Source organism: Salmo salar, chromosome ssa05, assembly GCF_905237065.1.
Source record: "Salmo salar chromosome ssa05, Ssal_v3.1, whole genome shotgun sequence".
Classification (NCBI taxonomy): domain Eukaryota; kingdom Metazoa; phylum Chordata; class Actinopteri; order Salmoniformes; family Salmonidae; genus Salmo; species Salmo salar.
The window spans coordinates 28123904-28148164 of record NC_059446.1 but is presented as its reverse complement, the minus strand read 5'-3'; the positions used below and the strand labels follow the sequence as shown (position 1 = coordinate 28148164).

Sequence of the window (24261 nt, the reverse complement as noted above, 5' to 3'; positions counted from 1 at the left end):
GAAAGCATGCCACTACTGCTATGGCAACATATCTCACCAGGCAAGCCTGATAATTAGCTCAAGCAGATCCTTAACACACACACAGCTGTGAAACATTCATAGTTCAAATTCATTTGTATTTTCCTCTTCATGCTGTCTGTGTATGTTTTCTCTGTAGTAACACTTCTATAATACTTGTTTTTCCTCTCTCTCTCTCTCTCTCTCTCTCTCTCTCTCTCTCTCCTTTTATCTGACAAGCTCTGGATTCAAGAGTATCAGGTAATGTACTTTCCTGTCTTTCGCTCTCCTTCCTGTTACGTATAAATAGCCCCCAAAAATGTCATACTGAAAATGTAAGCCCCCTTTAAATGGGGTTAGCAGATAACTTTACTTCCCTCAACAGAATCAGAATCACAATGTGACAACCATGCTGTTTTTTTGTGCTCCACCATCCACCATGAAAGATCATATTTACAAAAGTGATAACAAAATCCTAATCACTGTCAGGGCTAACGACATACAAACAATATGGGCTGTACCTTAAAGGCCTAATGCAGACGTTTTTATCTAAATATCATATAATTTCTAGGTAGCAATTAAGTACCTTCCTGTGATTGTTTTGAATTAAAGTGGTAAAAAATTAACAAAAATAGCTTCTTAGCAAAGAATATTTTCTCAAGCAACAATTTTGCTAGGACTGTTTGGGAGTGGTCTGAATGGGGAGGGGAAAACTGAAAACTAGCTGTTATTGGCAGAAAGGTTTGGAACTCTCTGTCTTATTGGTCTATCTACTAATTACTGCCTGGTGATGTCAAATTTCAGGCGATCTTTTCAAACAGCTCTTACACTAAAATGTCATTATCATAAATGTTCACAATTTCACAGTATTATTCCCAGCTCATAGTGTGGAATATAGACTCACAGGCCAGTTTATTAGGTACACCACTCCATTCATAAAAATGGATTGCTTCTACAGACAGTGAGTCACGTGGCCGTGGCTTTCTATATAAAGCAGGCAGACAGGCATCGAGGCATTCAGTGACTGTTCGATTGACTGTTAGAATGGGCAAAACAAGTGACTTTGAGCATGGTATGATCGTTGGTGGCAGGCACACTGGATCAAATATCTCAGAAACGATCGCTCTCCTGGGCTTTTCATGCACAACAGTGCATAGGGTGTGCCCTGAGAATGGTGTGACAAACAAAAAACATCTGTGGGTGAAAACAGCTCGTTGAAGGAGAATGGCAAGATTTGTACAAGCTAACAGGCGGGCCACAAACAGACAAATAACAAGGCAGTACAGCAGTGGTGTGCAGAACGATATCTCAGGAAAGCACAACTCAGATCCTTGTCACGACTGGGCTATTGTAGCAGACAACCACACTGGATTCCAGAAGCGGCTCCAGTGGGCATGCGATCACCAACACTGGACAATTGAGGAGTGGAAAAACATTGCATGGTCCGACGAATCCCAGTTCCTGTTGCGTCATGGTGATGGCAGTCAGGATTTGGCGTAAGCAGCATGAGTCTATGAACCATCCTGCCTGTTGTCAACGGTACAGCCTGGTGGCGGTGGTGTACCACTGTCCAATCTGCAGCAACTGCATGAGGCCATCGCGTCAGCATGGACCAACATCCCTGTGGAACGTTTCCGACTTTTAGAATCCATGCCCCAAAGCATTCAGGCTGTTCTGGAGGCAAAGGGGATATGACCCGGTATTGGACGTAACTAATAAACTGGCCAGTGAGTGTATATAAAACAGGAAAATCACATTTTTGACTGCACTGGGCTTTTAACCCTACAAAGCTTAACTGAAAAGTATTGCATACCAAGTTGTCAGGTATATCTGGACTGAGCTCTACCACTTTATTTCTTCTTGTATCCTATACTTAGATAATTGTGTTTGTCAGTCTAGATTTTCCTGCAATAGAGATAAGTAATTTTCTTTTCCAAATGTTTCCCCTCTCCTCAATGGTAAAAGGAGCAGTCAAGATAGGATATAAAGGTAATGGAATGACTACCCCAGAGAGATTGTCATCAACAATCACTCGCCTGCTCTCTGTTTTCTTCCCCAAGCACACATCTTATGTCCCAGTCTATCACCGTTTCTATTGTGATCCCAGTACCTTCATACGTGTCCGTCCTGACTAGTCAAGCACACTCTCGGTCCCCCTTTTCCTTTCTGAATCCTTGTGTGTCAGAAGAAATGCCAAGCAGATGTAGCCAGTCAGTTACAGTATGCTCTGTTCTTGTTCAAACCTGTGAAAAAAGAAATGCAATATCCTGGCATCAAGTAGAGATGCTGAGACAACATCAACAAACCCTTTCGTCTTTACCTCTATCTACCCTTGTCTTTACTTTGATAGTACCTTCACATGGGTGTTGTGCTGGTTTTAGGCCAAGATAAATGTGTGTTGTTTTTTGTGCTGAATTTGGTAAATACTACAGATAGGAATAGAGGAACTTTGACTAATCAGCATGTCATAAAAAGCAGAGCAAGGGTATTCGCAGTACTAAACCCTATTATCCAACTGTATGTTGACCTCTATGCATTGTTAATATCCTACATTTGCCAAAACCATTTCCATTTCAAAGTGCCCTGTAATGGTATGGAAATCGGTTAGAGAAAAAAACCCATGTGAAATTACAGTATCTTTAGACCCCCCCCCGTCAGAATTATATGTCCAGTTTGTCCACTTTATACTTTTGTTTTCATTTTGTCCCTCTGTGCTGCCCCTGAATGATTAAGTCTTGTCTCCTCCCCTCAACTTGTCTCCCTCTCTCTGATTGGCTAGCATGTGTGATTGACATGATTGTTTTGGCAGATGGGTGCCCTGGGTTGTGCAACAGCAATGGGAGGTGCATTTTGGACCAAGCAGGGTGGCGCTGCATCTGCCAATCAGGATGGAGAGGGCTAGGATGTGACGTTGCCACAGAGACCCTCTGCTCAGATGGAAAGGACAATGAGGGGGGTAAGAACAAAGTCCATTATTCTTCACTCTTTGCAAATTATATAACTTTGTGTCAGTATGATGGACTGTTGAACTAAGGAGTTTTTATTTGATCAGTTGTATTCACAGGGTTGATATTCTGGATGCAACCCTGTTCTCACAGAAAGAGCACTGAGTTAGGGTATTGTCCAATATGAACACTGTTGCATCTTGGTCTTACAGATGGACTGGTGGACTGCATGGACCCAGACTGCTGTTCACAGAGCTCCTGCCAGGGCCAGGCCTACTGCCGTGGATCCCCAGACCCCACAATCATTGTGGGCCAAGGTCATGGGTCACCCTCCTCTCCGTTGGACCCCAGGGGCTTCTACGCGCACGTCAGCTTCCTGGTTAGGCCTGGTGGTAGTCACGTGATACCTGGTGACAACCCTTTCAACAGCAGGTGACCCCCCACAAAGTCCAACTGTCTTGTTGGATGTCGAAAGCATAGCAATTTTTAAGCAAAATCAGTTGTCAGTAGTGTATCATTGAAATAATCTCAGTTGATTGAATCTTGTATTTTCGTAGAGTTGCTCCTGTAGGACAAACTGTGGCATAGCTCTCTTAGGAACCTTGACTTGATGAGTACGGGTAAAAAATTTGTTATTGAGTATCCAGATTGAGCAAACTGATTTGATGTATCAAACCTTAGTGGGATGTGAAACCTTGTAGTGGAAATAATGACATTTCATCATTTGTCAACATAAAGGCGTAAGAATCAATTTGCAAGCAAGTTTCTCAGCAGACAGAAACGTATTTCATTGGGAACCTCAATGCAATCTGTTCTGGATCATAAGTAGAGTTTGTTTTGCGGCTGATGGAGAGGAAATGATTGCTAACTGTGCGCCGAAAGCTTTGGGAATATAATCCCCCCAACTCACAGAATAGTTTGGGAGTAATTCTTATGTAAATAGCATGCTTTACCACAAATATAGAATGAGGCAATCTCCGCGCCGGTCTGGCAGAGGCATATTAGTTCACCCGCTGAAAATGTCAATTTTATTCTCTTCATCTCCGTTAAGAAGTTGGTTATATATTCACAGACATTCTGCCAATTTTCAGTATTTAAGCACACAGACATTCTGCAAAGTTTGACTGAATGAATTACATTTCTGAAGTTACAAAAATATATATAATTTTGGGCAAAATAGGGTGAATGGGATTCATAATAAGCACATTAGTTAAATTACATATCTTTACTTTATTTGGCTGATTAGACCGTGATGGGTACTACCAGTAGTATGGGGGACAATTCCAGTTTCATGTATTTAGTCTAACAGGCACACTGTGATAGAGAAAACAACTATATTACAGAAACACTACAGACAAGACAAAACTGTCCAATCTGAACAGCCATTCAGTGGTCCTGGTAGTCTGTGTAGAATAAGAGCATAAGAGAACATGAGCAAAATTGAAAAAACAGGCAATAGTATATGTGAAATACTTAACATAATAAAGAAATAAGACGATCATGTGATTGGTAACTACATAATATACTTATACCAACCTAATCTGTATATTTCTCAGAAGAATGTATCTTTTTCAGGATTACTCTGTCTTTGGCCAGCTTCTCCATGAACTCCTGGCAAGGGAGGTTGAAGTTTGTCTTCACAATAAGCATAGGAACAGTGAACCTATTTCTTGCTGCTGTCCATATATCATTCATTCTGTTTCTTGGAAAGAGCCATTGTACCTCCTCTGTCTGCTCTTCTTACTATCTTAACTTTTTCTTCTGCTCCAATCTTTCTCCTCTTCTTTCTTCACTCATCTTCCTTCCTTTACTTCTCTTTACCTTTCCACCTCACTCTTCTACACTCTCCTCGCTTCACTCTTTTTACTCCCTTAATTTTTCCTTCTCCTTCCTCTCCAATCTTTAATAATAAATAGTACACTATTAGATAAAATACTTTGGTTAACAAATTCCCATTGCTTGCCTCATTTTTGTATTTTATCTTAAAAACATTGTTTGGAATAATACATCGGCAGGCTCTGTAATCATATCTTTACCTTTCCTCCTCTTCTCCTTCACTCTTCTTCCTATCCAGTCTTCCTCCTCTCCTTCCTCTCTACTCTCTAACAGAAAACATTATGCTAATGTTATCCATGAAAATGTCTAAATATATTTTCACACTACTTATAATGCCAAACCATTAAAATTGTAATCTACAAATAAATATTCTCATAATTAATTGTGCATTCATTTAATATAATCATATTTTCAAAATAGTACGTCCACTGCATGTTTACATGTGAACGGTTTTTAACCTAGCTACCATGACAGTAGCTAACTATCCTTGCTAGATAACTTAGTCGTCATAGGTTATGCTAGCTAACATTAGCTATCTATATAATAAATTGTGACATTATAACATCACTAGCTAATATCTCAAACGATTGTAACTGCTTGAAAAGACGTTTGTGGGGATGTTGTGGATTCACTTGATACTTGCTAGCTTCTGGCCGAGTTTTCTACAGCAGTTTTCTCTAAAACTAGCGCGAGCAAGTAGTTAGTAGAAGAAGAAGAGTGAATGAAGCTGCTATAGCAACCAGCCCCCTCTGCTGGACAAAATAAGCACAACGCGATTGAGACGTCAACCAATATGCTCCGCTCCCCGGTCTTTCTTGCCACTTAAAATATTATTTCACTTTGCAGTCTGTTTTTAATGCAGCTCCAGCCGGGGACAGGCCACCAAAAACGGGGACTATCCCCGGAAAACGGGGACGTCTGGTCACCCTATCTTAAGAGGTCTTTTCATTTTTACCTAAACCCATAAAAGAACCCATCCAAAACAAGTGGGCTAGCCAAATGAAAGAGAACAGTTTTCATTGTGTGGCTGGGTTTCATGCCAATGCTCTCAAAACTCTCCTCTTTCGTATGGCATAAAGACTAATACCTTACATGGTTTGTGTTGAGTCCCACAGCCATTTCGGATGTCCCCTTACAATTCTCCCAACTGACTTAAAATGGTGTCTTGGACCAAACCACTGCTAGACATTGACAAAGAGGGACTGTGGGAATTACTCATTTCTTAGGTTATGCGACTTAATGTTTATTTACGGGTCAGCTCTTGTAGGGTCAGCCAGCCTGTAGAAGATTAATGGCGAGACAAGGAGAGAATAGTGAACCTCCATAGCTCTTAAAGTGGCCTTATTCCCTTAGACTGCAAAGTAAAAAATTAGACGTTGTTATGCTAGGCATGTTGCGGTGAGGAAACAGAGAAGAGAAAGCTGTTGATCATCCCTGACTCATATCCGTAATGACCTGAAGATAAAGACGGCAAAACGGGACACGTCGCGCCTCATGGATCTGCCGCCAATGACAAATGCAAATGAAATACCTCAAGAAAATCCACGTTTGACATAGCCGCCCTTGATGAATTGTTGATGAAGAAACATCCCCCTATCGTCTTGCCCCCTTCAGACGGTTGCCCAACTTAACAAATTACCTCACAATTAGGAATGCGAGAATGCGCGTCATGTCCAAGAAAGAGCTACGTGGAATATTTGGTATGGAAATGGGTGCCCCTGTAGAATATCAATGCTGAAAACTTGTACCAGGGAAACTGCTGAAAGTAAGAGGACCTCGATGGCTGTGAAGCCTTTTTGGAATGAGTTATGGGCGGTTAAAAGGTCTAAAGAGAGAGCAAGCCATTTCATGAATAACAATCTCTGACACGTGTATGTTTTTAACGCTCATTAAATCAGACTGCCGGTCCCCTTGCCGAGGGAGGACAGATGTTAGTGGAGATGACTGGTTGTTGACTGCTGGCATTTTGTTTCTTTACTTGACCCGCTTTTGTGTTTGTTTACCTGCGCAGCCTGGCGTCAATCATCCGGGGTCAGGTGCTGACGGGAGACGGGACACCCCTGATCGGAGTCAATGTGTCCTTCCGGGACTACCCAGAGTACGGCTACACCGTCACGCGCCAGGACGGCATGTAAGAAAGCCACAAACACACACAGAATGAACACGTCCACACACCACCTTTGTCCTCCGAACAAGGTTCAGTGAAGGTCTGGTGAAATATTATTCCTGATTCACCAGTGGAGAGATGTCATGGCAGATATCCAAAACAAGCTAGCAAATGGAAACGACAGAGCATTGTGCCCCACAACAATAGCTCATGCAAATGTCACAGTGTTTGGGGCCATTTAGAACAAGGCAATTTAAAATGCATTGAATCAGCCAGGAAAAAATCAATCTGCCAGCAGTGTAGACTACCACAAGATTACTGTCTGACCTTCTTGGGCTATTACCATAGAGTTGTGGTGCATGGTCTCACTCTTAACCAAACAAAGTCATACTGGGTACATACATATAACAGAAAACATTCAGCTCCACAGGAAGTTTAACGTCATACTATCGGTTGTCTGGGTTTACTGGCATGTGTAGATCTTTTTATTCAAATCATCACCAAAATATCTGGGTTATGTTTGTCTGGAATAAAAGGCTTATAATATTTAGTGATGTCTGGGACTAGCGTAGTCACTCTTATGGAGCAGGAACCACAGAGGTAGGGGCCCCTGATAGCCAAGGATTAGCTGATGTCTCCAAATATTCCACCCTGTAACCCCTCTGACATAGCGCATGATAAATGGCAGGGGATAATCGCACTTGGTTAGCCACCGTATCCGCTCAGGGTGTTAAGAGGGCAGAAACGACATCAAAGCTTGGCCCCTTGCAGCTGTGAGCTCCCCACTGCCCAAAGTGGATGGATAGAGGGGGAGAGAAGGGTGGGGGGTGGGGCGGAGGGTCAGTGGAGGAGGAAACGGTTTCAGGTCAGATGCACAGCTGAGGTGCGTGTGTGTGTATATGTGTGTATATGTGTGTCTGTATTTCTCTCTTTCACTGTGTGTGTGTGTGTGTGTGTGTGTGTGTGTGTGTGTGTGTGTATGTGTGTATGTGTGTGTGTGTGTGTGTGTGTGTGTGTGTGTGTGTGTGTGTGTGTGTGTGTGTGTGTGCGCATGTGTGTAGTGTCATCATGCAGATGCTTGACCCCCTGGGTAGTAAAGCTGGCTGAATATATAGAGCAGCACTTCAAAGACTCGCCCTTCATTTCCAAACCAGTAACTGTTGTCTGCACTATGTGTAGTAATTAAAACTGGTTCACCAGAGAAACTTAAGACTTCTCAACAAGTTCACACTTTAAGTGTCTCACTGCATCATGGTTGACTAAACAAACGTAATAAAATAGATTCAGTGAATAATAATAATATGTGAGCCACAGAGGAATAAGACAACGGATAAGAAAAGTTCTTTGTTCCATTGAGAAAATATAATCTGGTTTGTAGCCCAACATTTATGAATATATATTTGAGTTTCCACTGAAATGCTTTGTCTTCCGGAGAGAAGTAAATGTAATATGGCCGGCCTTCAAGGAAATCACACTGGGTAAAAATGTAAATCTATTTTTTTCATCACTTCTCCACGTTCATGGGGATGTCTCCAGGTTTGACCTGTTGGCCAATGGCGGTGCCTCGCTGACGCTGAGTTTGGAGCGTGCCCCTTTTCCCATACTGCACCGCACTGTGTGGTTACCCTGGAAGGTGTTCCACGTGATGGACACTGTGGTGATGAAGAGGGAGGACAACGATATCCCCAGCTGTTACCTCAGCGGCCTGCTCAGGCCCAGCCCCCTCATCGTAGCCTCGCCCCTGTCCACTTTCTACAGGAGTTCCCCCGAGGACAGCCCCATCATCCCTGAGACCCAGGTAAGATTAGCCCTGGTTCTAGTACCTACTGCCAGGTACCTATTTCCCACAGCACATGGCAGACACGGCAGTGTACAGCTGGGTGCATTAACATGTTTCCCTGCACTGCAGCACAGGTGAAAACAATATATATAATTCTACAAAGTAGCATTTCATGGTATACCGAAACTTCTGTAGTTTTTCAATACTAGAACATGAAAAACTGTCCGGTACTAGAATTGTTGTTACTTTCAGTACTTCTGTCAAATGTGTTTCACATTATATACGGATTTAGAGGTTCGAGGCTGTCTAGTAATTTGTCTGAACCTTCTCAAGGGGGCAGTAGCTAGCCAGCTGACACAGCGCAAGCCACTTTTGAGAAGCAAATGAGAAGAGAGAGAAAATTCCAACAGCATGGCTTCTTCTACCACCACGCCCACAGCTTGTTGACAAAACTCCCTGCAGAAGCAAACTATGGGAATGTTTTTCTTACAAAGCAGATGATGAGGTTATATGAGTTGGTTATTTGAATCAACTGTGTAGTGCTAGGGGCAAAAACAAAAACGTGCACACGAGGGAGGCCCCAGGACCGATTTAGGAAACACTGATTTAGACTACTTCGGGTTTGCCTGGGCTTGCTAGCAGTAGCCAGCCAGCAGCCCTGGGCAGAGCATTGCACCATGGAAAGTAAAATGCACTCTGGGAGTAGTAGTATGCTGTGTAAAATCCATTGTATTTCTATGGTGTGTAGACTATAGAGAGATAGTAATGGTGTCTTTTTGTAGGCACTAACTATGCCAAGATTCATTGGACAAAGCATATGAGGAAAATTAATGGTGTGTTTGGAGGGGTTTTGGATAAACTCTGAAAATAAGGTCTGTGGTAAACACAGGATAAGGAGGTGTTAACCTCAGGCCTTATTTTCTGCGTTTATTCCAAACCCCTTTTTTTCCCCCATTCATTTTTCCAATAGGGATGGCTGAACGAACCAGATGTAACTTATTTCCAGGTTTTAGGACAACAAGCTGCCGAGGTCTATTGCAATATAGAAGTTTCAGAAATTAGCTTTAAAGGTTTTTTATGTAGTTTTGGAACTAAATTATTCATTTAATGCATTAAATTATTTAGCTGTAATGAATCATAGTTCTAACGAATGTCATTTTACCCAATATTATAGCCATAGATTTGCAAATGAACCCTAATATGTATCAAATCACATTTTAAAACAGTTTAGATGTAATTGTAAAATTATTTTGTCTGCTCTGAGTCTCAGATATGATTTTGCATAAGGAAAATTGAAGATATTCTTCTGTTATTTAATATGGTGTTTTATTTTCGCAAAAAATGTAATATAGGATAGAATATATTTTAGTTCTTCTACCACTTATCAACATATTGTTCAATGTTGAAAAAATAAAGCCCAGTGGTTTTTCTGTGACTCACGTTTTCTTTTTTTTGCTGTGGTATCTTTCGGTATCGAGTATCGTTTTGGTATTGAGTATTGTTACAGTATCATGTATCGCAATACTAAACCTGGTATCGGTATTGATGTAAAAAATCTGGTATCGTGACAACACTACTACAAACTAGATATAACCGCACCAAAGGTTCCAGACATGCAGTTAAATTACATGGGTTATTGTTAGACGATTGCAAGCAAACTTGGCACTTGGTAAAGTTGGAATCAACCTGTGAGAGAGTTTGCCACATTAACGATGTACCATTGTTGCAGCACAGACATTTTGAAATGTAACTTTTTAACGCACTCCGTTATATGTTCCGTACCTTTTCATAACGAATTCTGCTCAAACTCATAGGTCCTACACGAGGAAGTGGCCATACCTGGAAGTGACCTCAATCTGGTTTACCTGAGCTCCCGCACGTCCGGCTACAAGCCCATCCTCAAGGTCCTCATGACCCAGGAACGACTCCCATTTGGACTCATGAAGGTCCATCTGATGATTGCTGTCATGGGCAGACTGTTCCAGAAATCGTTCCCTGCTTTTCCCGACCTCTCGTACACCTTTGTCTGGGACAAGACAGACGCCTACAACCAGAAGGTCTACGGCTTGTCAGAGGCTGTAGGTGAGTTCCCACTGATGATCAAACACAGCTGTATGGAGATGTTATGTAAACATCATCTGATAGTGGTGTCAGGTCCTAGTGTAGTCTAGGAGGTTGAACTTTGGATGAACTCCTGTCATTGATATCCTTTGAACTTCCTGATTGTTTTTGCAGTCAGAGGCATCATTGTTTTGTAATATGATATAACAGATGGTGTGAAAAATATCAAGGAGAAATCCCAGACGGCTGCATTTCTGAAGGGCACTACTCTGCTGACTTAGTTGTTTTTGCATGTGTAATTACTCACCAGTCGAACCATGGGAAAATGATTTATTTTTAACGTCATGCCCACGCTGTTGTCTTTTGGTCCATAAATTAATTCATTTTGATAAAAATCACCCACATATTATTTCAGGTAATATGGTCATTTGACATCCAGATGCACTGTGAGCTAGCAGTATCTCAGACTTTATATGCTTGTAATGCTTATTAGCATACTAGTAAACACTCATCTGAGAGTATTCCTCATTCCTAGAGAGAAGATTCTACAATCATAAAGAGATTTTACAAGTTTTCAGGCTTTTTTTTATACAGTGCAAGTCTCGTAATTTTCTTACAGATATTGATAGATTCATTATATACCATTGTTGTTTCCAGTGTCTGTGGGATATGAGTATGAATCATGCCTAGATATGATCCTCTGGGAGAAGAGGACAGCCATTTTACAAGGTTATGAACTGGATGCCTCTAACATGGGGGGATGGATGCTGGACAAGCACCATGTATTGGACATTCAAAATGGTAAGACTTTTTTTTACACTGATCAATGACGATGTGTGTGTGTGTTTGTGAGTGCGTGCGGTTGTAGGATGGAAGCTTCAGGAGGTCTCTAATCTCAAATACAGCATTAAATACTCAGATGAAGATGAAATATGGTTCATCATACCATTTACAGATAATAGAGGAGAGTTTTGACAGGTCGATCATTCATATTAATGATGGAATAAATCAGATACAATGACCCGGGGTGCAGAGCTCCCATCCTACTCAGAGATTCCACCCTACTCAGCTGTTTTGCAACAAGATGGCATTTGCGGGCCAAGAGGGGATACATTTATCTGTATAGAAGTTACTGAAACATATACTGTAGTTCTTAGCTTTTATCTTCCAAATTACTCTTTTGAATGAGCGTAAGAATAAAACTCCAAACAGACAAAAAAACATACTGCATGTACAGGCTGTTGCATAAAACATCTTAAGTTAATTTTACCCTTATCTTTTCCCTTAACTTGAAGTCAGTTTCACTAACATTTCAAGTGAATTACACCCTTAAATTAAGTGAAAAGTTTAAGGGTACCCATGAGGTCCCTTAAGTGCTTCGTTCATATGGATATCAATGTAAAAAGCATTTGTAAAGGTGAATGTTGCTTACCTCTGCCCTAGTTTCAAAAGTAAAACATCCACCAGCTAGCTAGCTAGGTAGCTAAACAATGGAAGGTGCACAATCCATGGCTACAAAACTAGCTGGCTAACTAGCTACCTACTCTGCAAGGTAGCTTGACGTACTAGAAAGTAATAGAAACAAGGTGAGAAAAAAGTAACTAAAATAAATGTTTTATTATCTCTGAATGTTTCTCCTGTCTTGAATGTAGAAGTTCTATTTTGGGATCTCCCAAAATAAATGGGATCTCTTTGAGGAGACCTTCAGTCAGTGAATCAGGTTGTCTCCATGGTAACCAGAGACTCTTTTGCCATAGGCTACATGCCTTCAAACAACCATAAAACCCTTAATTTATGCCCTTACCTAAGGAAATGTTTGAGATGCTCTATGCAACACCCTTAAACAATTCCCTTAGTTAAGGGAAAATTATTCATTAAGGTAAACCCTTAAGGGAAACACTTAAGATGTTTTATGCTACCGGGCCCAGGGCTCTAAAGTGTGGCCACTTTGGTCGCATATGCTCCAAAATATTTTGCTGTGCGAACCTGACATTTTATTTTGGGAGCACCGTGGACCTAGAAAAATTATAACTCCGATAATAATTGTTGTAATGATTGAGCTTGAGCCATAGAGAAACAAGTGAGTGCAGATTCTTTACTGTCATGGTTGCACCATTACTACAGCGAAAACTGATTGTTTCTTGCCCAACAGGTAAAAAGATATGACCCATATTACCAGTGCAATGTTTTATTCCTATCTTGAATTGGCTATACATTCAAAAACAATTTTGCGGGCTGTTCCAAAACCACTCGGGCATTTTTTTACACATTGGTCAGTCATGTAATCTCATTAGCTAGCTACCACCCTGTACTCAACCCTGCAATTTAGAGACTACTGTCCTCTGTACATAGTCATTGAACACTGGTCACTTAAAAAAATGTACATACTGTTTTAACCACTTCATATGTATATACTGTATTCTAGTCAAGGCTCATCCTATATAACTACTGCTGTATGCACTATTTCTATTCATATAATATCCATAATGTCTATACACCATCATATACATACAGTGCCTTCAGAAAGTATTCACACCCCATGTCGGTGGAATTATGTTTTTCTAACTTTTTACAAATTAATTAAAAACGAAAAGCTGGAATGTCTTGAGTCAATAAGTATTCAATTCCTTTGTTATGAAAAGCCTAAATAAGTTCAGGAGTAAAAATTTGCTTAACAAGTCACATAATAAGTTGCATGGACTCACTCTGTGTGCAATAATAGTGTTTACCATGATTTTTGAATGACTACCTCATCTCTGTACCTCACACATACATTTATCTGTAAGGTCCCTCAGTCAAGCAGTGAATTTCAAAATGTCAAATTCAACCACAAAGACCGGGGTGGTTTTCCAATGCCTCAAAGAAGGGCACCTTTTGGTATATGTGTAAAAATAAAAATACAGACATCGAATATCCCTTTGAGCATGGTGAAGTTATTAATTACACTTTGGATGGTGTATCAATACACCCAGTCACTACAGAGATACAGGCATCCTTCCTAACTCAGTTGCTGGAGAGGAAGGAAACCGCTCAGGGATTTCACCATGAGGCCAACGGTCACTTTAAAACAGTTATAGAGTTTAATGGCTGTGATAGGAAAAAACTGAGGATGGATCAACAACATTGTACTCTAGTTACTCCACAATACTAATCTAATTGACAGAGTGAAAAGAATGAAGCCTGTACATAATACAAATATTCCAAAACATGCATCCTGTTTGCAACAAGGCACTAAAGTAATACTGCAAAAAATGTGGCAAAGCAATTCACTTTTTGTCCTGAATACAAAGTGTTATGTTTGGTGCAAATCCATTACAACACATTAATGAGTACCACTCTCCATATGTTCAAGCATAGTGGTGTCTGCATCATGTTATGAGTATGCTTGCAATCGTTAAGGACTGGGTCGTTTTTCAAGATAAAAAATAAACGGATTGGAGCTAAGCACAGGCAAAATCCTAGAGGAAAACCTGGTTCAGTCTGCTTTCCACCAAACACTGAGAGATTAATTCACCTTTCAACAGGACAATAACCTAAAACCAAGGCCAAATCTACACTGGATTTGCTTACCAAGAAGACAGTGAATGTTCCGGAGTGGCCTAGTTGCAGTTTTGACTTAAATCTTTTGAAAATCTATGGCAAGACCTGAAATGGTTGTCTCGCAATGATTAACAACCAATTTGACAGAGCTTGAAGAATTTTGAATGCTAACCTTTTAGCATTTTTTGGTCACAAATCCAATGCAAGTCACTGTTACCTTTATTAGGATTTTCATGCTTCATGTCCAAATCATCAGTATCAAAAAATGTTGTGTGTAACTAAATTATGTTACTTTTGGATGATTTGGATATAAAGTTCAAAAATGCTAATATAGGTACCATTTAATTGCATTGGATTTGTGCCACAAATGCTAAAAAGTTAGCATTTCAAACAGTGGTCAAGTAAACAAAACCAAAGCATGGGTTGCTGTCATACCTGGTACATAGAATGCTACAAGGTAATAAAACCAATATGTAATTTGGGTGAACTATCCCTTTAACAAAATAATTACCTAATAGCAGGAACAGCAACATCTAGTGGTCAGAACCTGGTATAAACCCAGCAACTTCAATTACAACTTTTTCTGAACAGGGGAAAAAAAAACATGACCAAATTCACTAAGAATACATTACATAGGATGAAGAAACAATACTCTGAGCCACAGCTCCATACTACTTGGCAAATAGAGAACTGATACTATATACTCGTTGTTGGGGTGGGATTGGTGTGAGGTATGGGGGGTCTGTGGATGGCTTTTGACCACTCCTTGGATTCCTCATGTCTTATTCAATTGACAAAACAGTTTAGTCCAAATTGGATGTTAGGTACTATAATGATTGAATATTATATGACTGGCCCATTTGGGTGCAATCAATTGGATTAATTTTGTTTCCGGAATTATTATCTTATCCACTTATAACTACAGAAATGATTTCAGAACAATCTGCGTGTGTCTCATGGCTTGCTAAAATGACATGGAACAACCCTAGGCCTATTCTAACATTGAGAATGCACTAGGCCTCTCTCTTTCAGCCTGCCTGGTTTGAGCGACAGTAGTCCCTCTCCAACTCTCGATCTGTGTCACAGTTGTCCCTGGGAATTTGTATCACCCTTTCATCCATTTGTGTCCCTCAACTCTAGGTTTCTGAGCAAAGGCTTTCACTACTGACTGCCTCCTACATCTAGAATTTTGTGGAGGAGGTCACAGCCTATTGCTCATTGCCTTTTGGCCTTCGATGAATTGCATAGTTTATATACCCCTTTTAGGTTATATTGTAGTTGTTGCTATGGCAATAACCAATGTTTACTCATGTTAGTAAAATGTCTGTTTGATTGTCATACCCAGTTATGCAATGGAACCATGTATGTATTCTAATTATCTGCTCAAACATATATACAGTAACAGTCAAAAGTATGGACACACCTACTCATTCAAGGGTTTTTCTTTATTTTTACTATTTTCTACTTTGTAGAATAATAGTGAAGACATCAAAAACATGAAATAACACATATGGAATCATGTAGTAACCAGCAAAGTTATATATTTTTGATTCTTCAAAGTAGCCACCCTTTGCCTTGATCACAGCTTTGCACACTCTTGGCACTTTTCTGCTTACAACATTATTCCATATGTGTTATTTCATCATTTTGATGTCTTCACTATATTTCTACAATGTAGAAAATAGTAAAAATATAGAAAACCCTGGAATGAGTAGGTGTGTCCAAACTTATAACTGGTACTGTATGTACAGTTGAAGTCAGAAGTTTACATACACCTTAGCCAAATACATTTAAACTCAGTTTTTCACAATTCCTGACATATAATCCTGGCTTAGGTCAGTTAGGATCACCACTTCATTTAAAAAATGTGAAATGTCAGAATAATAGTAGAGAGAATGATTTATTTCAGCTTTTATTTCTTTCATCACGTTCCCAGTGGGTCAGAAGTTTACATACACTCAATTAGTATTTGGTAACATTGCCTTTACATTGTTTAACTTGGGTCAAACATTTTGGGTAGCCTTCCACAAGCTCCCCACAATAAGTTGGGTGAATTTTGGCCCATTCCTCCTGACAGAGCTGGTGTAACTGAGTCAGGTTTATAGGCGTCCTTGCTCGCACATGCAGTTCTGCCGACAAATGTTCTATAGGATTGAGGTCAGGGATTTGTGATGGCCCCTTCAATACCTTGACTTTGTTGTCCTTAAGCCATTTTGCCACAACTTTGGAAGTATTCTTGGAGTCATTGTCGATTTGGAAGACCCATTTGTGACCAAGCTTTAACTTTCTGACTGATGTCTTGAGATGTTGCTTCAATATATCCACATCATTTTCCTCCCTCATGATGCCATCTATTTTGTGAAGTGCACCAGCAAAGCACCCCCACAACATGATGCTGCCACCCCTATGCTTCACGGTTGGGATGGAGTTCTTCGGCTTGCAAACCTCCCCCTTTTTCCTCCAAACATAACGATGGTCATTATGACAAAACTGTTCTATTTTTGTTTCATCAGACCAGAGGACATTTCTCCAAAAAGTACAATCTTTGTCCCCATGTGCAGCTGCAAACCGTAGTCTGGCTTTTTTTATGGCGGTTTGGAGAAGTAGCTTCTTCCTTGCTGAGCGGCCTTTCAGGTTATGTCAATATAGGACTCGTTTTACTGTGGATATAGATACTTTTGTACCTGTTTCCTCCAGCATCTTCACAAGGTCCTTTGCTGTTGTTCTGGGATTGATTTGCACTTTTCGCACCAAAGTACGTTCATCTCTAGGAGACAGAACGTGTCTCCTTCCTCAGTGTTATGACGGCTGCCTGGTCCCATGGTGTTTATACTTGGGTACTATTGTTTGTACAGACAAACATGGTACCTTCAGGTGTTTGAAAATTGCTCCCAAGGATGAACCAGACTTGTGGAGGTCTACAATTTTATTTCTGATGTCTTGGCTGATTTCTTTTGATTTTCCCATGATGTCAAGCACAGAGGCACTGAGTTTGAAGGTAGGCCTTGAAATACATCCACAGGTACACCTCTAATTGACTCAAATTATGTCAATTAGCCTATTAGAAGCTTCTAAAGCCATGACATCATTTTCGGGAATTTTCCAAGCTGTTTAAAGGCACAGTCAACTTAGTGTATGTAAACTTCTGACCCATTGGAATTGTGATAGAGTGAATTATAAGTGAAATTATCTGTTTGTAAACAATTGTTGGAAAAATGTATTGTGTCATGCACAATGTAGATGTCCTAACCGACTTGCCAAAACTATAGTTTGTTAACAAGAAATTTGTGGAGTGGTTGAAAATTTGTTTTAATGACTCCAACCTAAGTGTATGAAAACTTCCAACTTCTACTGTATATATTTATATATTTTTTTTCATTTTGCAGACACTCATATCCAGAGCGACATTCAGTAGTGAGTGCATACATTTTCATACTTTCTTCGTATGGGCCCCCCCTTGGGAATCAAACCCACCACCGTGGTGTTCCAAGCACCATGCTCTACCAACTGAGCTACATGGGTATCAATGTGCAAACATCTGCTCAATATGCAGTAGTTCTGGTAACAAAAAACCCTCAGCTATTATACAAAACTGGGTTCCCTTAACAGATTATTGCTCACAAAATGCTTCAGGAAATGTTTTATCGAACTAGTGTACAGAAGTCAATCTGCGTCTTTTGTGTTTACCCCAAGACGCTATGTGTTTTCTGGCTGTTCATTAAACATAAAAAATAACTGATATTTAGCTGAACCAAATCTGTCAAAAACATCTAGCACACAAAGTTTTGCAAAGAGCGTTGAAAAAGAACATTGAGAACTGTTCCAGCTTGACTGCTGCCAGAGCATTGTGTTTCATCCCACCTGTCTCAGGGTAAAGCTAACTCGTCTCAAAGCCTTCACACAGCAGCGCTAGCGCACAGTGGGGGGGATCGCTGTCTCTAGATGTGAGGCTTCATGATCAACAGATGTGTAGATGCAATATGCATTTCATCTTCGGTATATGATATGCTAATACTTATTGTGTCCTGCATTAGATTGGGTATCAATGTGCATTTGTCTGGATGTATTATGTTTATTAGGTATGAGGTAGCATTGTTTTGGCAGATTTGTGTAGTTTGATATTGATTACATGAACGACTGAAATGAAGGACACATGCATATACAGATGGTGTCTTACTTGTCTTTACTATCAGGACTCCAAAGAGGGTTCCGTTTCCTTTTCTTTCTTTTTAACCCTTCAAATAGATTAAGAAATTTGCTTTAATGAGAAAAGGTGAAAAATATTCTACTTTTCATTTCACAATCCCATTAGTTTCACCCACAGATAGTATGTCAAGTGTGTGAAATAATTGACGGTTTCCCAGTCAACAGACCCTTAGATGTCAGAGGCACAACATGCCATGTCAGATGATGGGCATTACAGGGAGAAGTGTATACCTTATGTAATTGTGTATGCCTTTTACAATGTATTAATATTTTAATATACTGTATCTTGTCGGCCTTGTTCGTTGGCATGACATATTTCACATAGTCATGAGGATTCGTTTTGTATTTGCATTTGTATTTATTAAGAATCCCCATTAGCTGCTGCCAAGGCAGCATCTACTCTTCCTGGGGTCCAGCAACATTTCAATTTTATTTATTTAACCTTTTTTTAACCAGGTAGGCTAGTTGAGAACAAGTTCTCATTTACAACTGCGACCTGGAGGCAGTTATATTAAGGCAGTTATATACAGTTTAAAATATTGCATGACATTACATTTCATAACAATTTACCCAATACATTTAGTGTGTTCCCTCAAGCCACTACTCCACTATCACATATTTACAATACAACATCCATGTGTACGCGTGTGTAGAATGCCTGTCTTTATCATGTGTATGTGTGTCTATGCCTGTGTGTGTTTCTTCACAGTCCCCGCTGTTCCATAAGGTGTATTTTTATCTGTTTTTTTTAAATCTGATTCTACTGCTTGTATCAGTTACCTGATGTGGAATAGAGCTCAATGTAGCCATGGCTCTATGTAGTACTCTGCAGCTCCCATAGTCTGTTCTTGGGGCTTGTGAAGAGACCTTTGGTGGCATGTCTTGTGGGGTGTACGTGGGTGTCCGAGCTGTGTGCTAGTTGTTTAAACAGACACCTCGGTACATTCAGCATGTCAACACTTCTTACAAAAACAAGTAGTGATGAAGTCAATCTCTCCTCCGCTTGGAGCAATGAGATATTTACGTGCATATTATTAATGTTAGCTCTCCATGTACATTGAAGGGCCAGCGGTGCTGCCCTGTTCTGAGCCAATTGTAATTTTCCGAGGTCCCTCTGTGGCACCTGACCACACGACTGAACAGTAGTCCAGTTGATACAAAACTAGAACCTGTACATATGTAGTGTTGTTAAAAAGGCAGAGCAGCGCTTTATTATGGACAGACTTCTCCCCATATTAGCTACTGTTGTATCAACATGTTTTGACCATGACAGTTTACAATCCAGGGTTACTCCAAGCAGTTTAGTCACCTCAACTTGCTCAATTTACACATTATTTATTACAAGATTTAGTTGAGGTTTAGGGTTTAGTGAATGATTTGTCTCAACTATTTAGGACTACATTTTTCCTTGCCACCCATTCTGAAACTAACTGCAGCTCTTTGTTAATTGTTGCAGTGATTTCACTTGCTATAGTAGCTGACATGTATAGTGTTGAGTCATCCGCATACATAGACACACTGACTTTAGTCAAGGCCAGTGGCATGTCATTAGTAAAAAAATTAAAAATAAAGTAAGGGGCCTAGACAGCTGCCCTGGGGAATTCCTGATTCTACCTGGATTAAGTTGGAAAAGCGTCCATTAAAGAACACCCATGTGTTCTGTTAGACAGGTAAGTCTTTATCCACAATATAGCAGGGGGTGTAAAGCCATAACATATATGTTTTTCCATCAGCAGAATATGATCGAAAATGTCAAAAGTCACACTGATGTCCAACAAAACAGATCCCACAATCTTTTTATCATACATTTCTCTCAGCCAATCATCAGTCATTTGTGTAAGTGCCGTGCTTGTTGAATGTCCTTTCCTATAAACATGCTGAAAGTTTGTTGTCAATTTGTTTACAGTAAAATAGCATTGTATCTGGTCAAACACCATTTTTTTCAAAAGTTTACTAAGGGTTGGTAACAGGCTGATTGGTCGGCTATTTGAGCCAGTAAAAGGGGCTTTACTATTCTTGGGTAGCAGAATTACTTTTGCTTCCCTCCAGGCCTGAGGGCACACACATTCTAGTAGGCTTAGATTGAAGGTATAACAAATAGTTATTAGCCTCAGTAATTTTCCATCCAAGTTGTCAGACCCTGGTGGCTTGCCATTGTTGGTTGTTCACTTCTTCCACACTCACTTTACGGAATTCAGAATTAGAATGCTTGTCTTTCATAATTTGATAAGTTATACTTGTATGTGTAGTGTCAGCGTTTGTTGCTGTCATGCCTAAGTTTGCTAATCTTCCCAATGAGAAAATTCATTAAAGTAGTTTGTGATGAATGAGCCATCTGATTCAATGAATGATGAAGCTTAGTTTGCCTTTTTGCCCAAAATGTAATTCTTTATGTAATTTATCTTTGTTCCATAGTGTAGTTTCTTCTTTTTATTCAGTTTAGTCACATGATTTCTCAATTTGCAGTACGTTTGCCAATCTGTTGTGCAGCCAGACTTATTTTCCATTCCTTTTGCCTCATCCCTCTCAACAATACACTTTTTCAAATCCTCAACAATTCACAATGATTTAAAAGTTTTTACAGTAATTTTCTTAATGAGTGCATGCTTATTAGTAACTGGAATAAGCAATTTCATAAATGTGTCGTGCAGTTTCTGGTTGCAGGTTGAGGCCGTTAACAAATTCAGTCTGATAAATAAATATCACAACTTTATTTTCACAACTAGCAATGTATTACTTCCCTAATGCTGTACATTTCATATTCTTTGATAAAACATGCTAGTTGTGCTCCACTACAGTCACACTCCTGACGAAGCTACATTGTATGGTACCAGTCCTTCTCCTCCTGGTGATTCCAGACGTACAGTAGCTATATAGTATCAGTCCTTCTCCTCCTGGTGACTCCAGACGTAGCTATATGGTATGAATCCATCTCCTCCTGGTGACTCCAGACATAGCTATATAGTATCAGTCCTTCTCCTCCTGGTGACTCCAGAAGTAGCTACAGTTGAAGTCGGAAGTTTATATACACTTAGGTTGGAGTCATTAAAACTTGTTTTTCAACCACTCCACAAAATTCTTGTTAACAAACTACAGTTTTGGCAAGTCGGTTAAGACATCTACTTTGTGCATGACACAAGTAATTGTTCCAACGATTGTTTACAGACAGATTATTTCACTTATAATCCACTGTGTCACAATTCCAGTGGGTCAGAAGTTCACATACACTAAATTGACTGTGCCTTTAAACAGCTTGGATCATTCCAGAAAATGATGTCATGGCTTTAGAAGCTTCTGCTAGGCTAATTGACATACTTTGAGTCAATTGGAGGTGTACCTGTGGATGTATTTCAAGGCCCACCTTTAAACTCAGTGCCTCTGTGCTTGACATCATGGGAAAATCAAAAGAAATCAGCCAAGACCTCAGAAAAAAATTGTAGACCTCCACAAGTCTGGTTCATCCTTGAGAGCAATTTCCAAACGCCTGAAGGTACCACGTTCATCTGTACAAACAATAGTTGGCAGCCGTCATACCGCTCAGGAAGGAGACGCGTTCTGTCTCCTAGAGATGAACGTACTTTGGTGCGAAAAGTGCAATTCAATCCCAGAACAACAGCAAAGGACCTTGTGAAGATGCTGGAGGAAACAGGTACAAAAGTATCTATATCCACATTAAAACGAGTCCTATATCGACATAACCTGAAAGGCCGCTCAGCAAGGAAGAAGCCACTGCTCCAAAACTGCCATAAAAAAGCCAGACTACGGTTTGCAGCTGCACATGGGGACAAATATCGTACTTTTTGGAGAAATGTTCTCTGGTCTGATGAAACAAAAATAGAACTGTTTGGCCATAATGACCATCATTATGTTTGGAGGAAAAAGGGGGAGGCTTGCAAGCCGAAGAACTCCATCCCAACCCTGATGCACGGGGGTGGCAGCATCATGTTGTGGGGGTGCTTTGCTGCAGGAAGGACTGGTGCACTTCACAAAATAGATGGCATCATGAGGCAGGAAAATTATGTGGATATATTGAAGCAACATCTCAAGACATCAGTCAGGAAGTTAAAGCTTGGTCGCAAATGGGTCTTCCAAATGGACAATGACCCCAAGCATACTTCCAAAGTTGTGGCAAAATGGCTTAAGGACAACAAAGTCAAGGTATTGGAGGGGCCATCACAAAGCCCTGATCTCAATCCTATAGGAAATGTGTCAGCAGAATTGAAAAAGTCTGTGCGAGCAAGGAGGCCTACAAACCTGACTCAGTTACACCAGCTCTGTCAGGAGGAATGGGCCAAAATTCACCCAACTTATTGTGGGAAGATTGTGGAAGGCTACATGAAATGTTTGACCCAAGTTAAACAATTTAAAGGCAATGCTACCAAATACTCATTGAGTGTATGTAAACTTCTGACGCACTGGGAATGTGAAGAAAGAAAGAAAAGCTGAAATTAATCATTCTCTCTACTATTATTCTAACATTTCACATTCTTAAAATGAAGTGGTTATCCTAACTGACCTAAGACAGGGAATGTTTACTCAGATTAAGTGTCAGGAATTGTGAAAAATTAAGTTTAAATGTATTTGGCTAAGGTGTATGTAAACTTCCGACTTCAGTTGGATATGGTATGAATCCTTCTCCTCCTGATGACTCCAGTCATAGCTATATAGTATCAGTCCTTCTCTTTCCTGGTGACTCCAGACATAGCTATATAGTATCAGTCCTTCTCCTCCTGGTGACTGCAGACTTGCTATATGGTATCAGTCCTTCTCCTCCTGGTGACTCCAGACATAGCTATACTATATCAGTCCTTCTCCTCCTGGTGACTGTCTCCATTTTCCCCTTGCCTTCCCTGTCTGAGGAGTCTACTGTGATGTAGTTAAGAGTTTTCCTCTCCTCCTCTAGTGAGGACTCTTAACAGTCTCTCTCTCGCTCTTCTCTGGGGCCTGTCTAACGAGATAAGGCCTGTGCTGTAGCTATGCTCCCTCTACACCTCTTCCCCCCTTCTCCTTCCCTCCATCTCTGCTACAAAGTGGCTATATGCCCTCTGTTAAAGCAAGGTTGTCAAGCCCTACAAACATGTTCAGATGTTCAGTGGCCTTAGCCTGGGTACAGTGACATATTGTAGCTCTGTCAGACAGATTCTGTCAGAGAGAGAGGGACTGTAAAGTGGGTGGTAAGTGTAAATGTAGGTTACCCGGGGCAGGCTGCCACATTTACCTCATCATTAAATGAATATTTTTAGAAATATTTGATCTTACTTTTTAGTAAGGTGCAATGCTTCAAGCTTTTTATACTGAACTGTATATTGGATATGTAAAAAAGGTACTCTCATTGGGACTTGGTGTAATTAGGGTAAATTCAGCATTATGATAGTGAAGGTAATGTGTGACATCTTGAGCTGGTTATTCCATAATTACTTGGTTATTACTTTGCAATAGGGCTATCGGGAATACTTGCTTTCGAGTCAGCCCTCGTTCAGCGTTAGATCACTCACATAGCATGTCTCCGTAGCTGAGCAGACAGATGGATTGCAGTGCAATTAAATCCCCAAGGTCGTCCGTTTGATGGCGTCACACACAATGCTGTCCCCCGTACCCATTAATCTTTGTTAGCCGCACATTTGTAATGCTCTCTGTTACAAAGAAACGGAGCAGTGGGATTGTCTTGCCAGCGGTCTCCCTAGAGAAAGTCTTCATTTGAGTTCCCCCTTTTAATTAATCAATGAAAGGAACTAATCGGAGAGGGACAAACATACATCGAGATGTGCGGGGGTAATGTCAAGGGAACC

The 24261-nt window shown here is 40.4% G+C and overlaps 1 protein-coding gene and 1 long non-coding RNA gene across 7 annotated transcripts in view; one reads left to right on the top strand and one right to left on the bottom strand.

Moving 5' to 3' along the window:
- si:dkey-237h12.3 (teneurin-3) overlaps positions 1 to 24261 on the top strand; it is a 153530-nt gene that overhangs the window by 103768 nt on the left and 25501 nt on the right. For 4 of the 6 annotated variants that reach the window (XM_014199206.2, XM_014199202.2, XM_014199200.2 and 1 more), the window contains 8 exons: positions 238 to 258; positions 1963 to 1986; positions 2807 to 2953; positions 3155 to 3374; positions 6790 to 6909; positions 8422 to 8683; positions 10480 to 10747; positions 11384 to 11527. In XM_014199206.2, coding sequence (XP_014054681.2) covers positions 238 to 258; positions 1963 to 1986; positions 2807 to 2953; positions 3155 to 3374; positions 6790 to 6909; positions 8422 to 8683; positions 10480 to 10747; positions 11384 to 11527 — 1206 coding nt within the window. The remainder of the gene's footprint in view (positions 1 to 237; positions 259 to 1962; positions 1987 to 2806; positions 2954 to 3154; positions 3375 to 6789; positions 6910 to 8421; positions 8684 to 10479; positions 10748 to 11383; positions 11528 to 24261) is intronic. The other 2 variants (XM_014199201.2, XM_014199203.2) reach the window with 2 other exon arrangements.
- On the bottom strand, positions 4153 to 4997 carry LOC123743086 (uncharacterized). Its single transcript, XR_006769846.1, has 2 exons — positions 4479 to 4997; positions 4153 to 4345 (listed from the first exon to the last, which is right to left on the bottom strand). It is a non-coding gene; the product is annotated as an uncharacterized lncRNA (long non-coding RNA).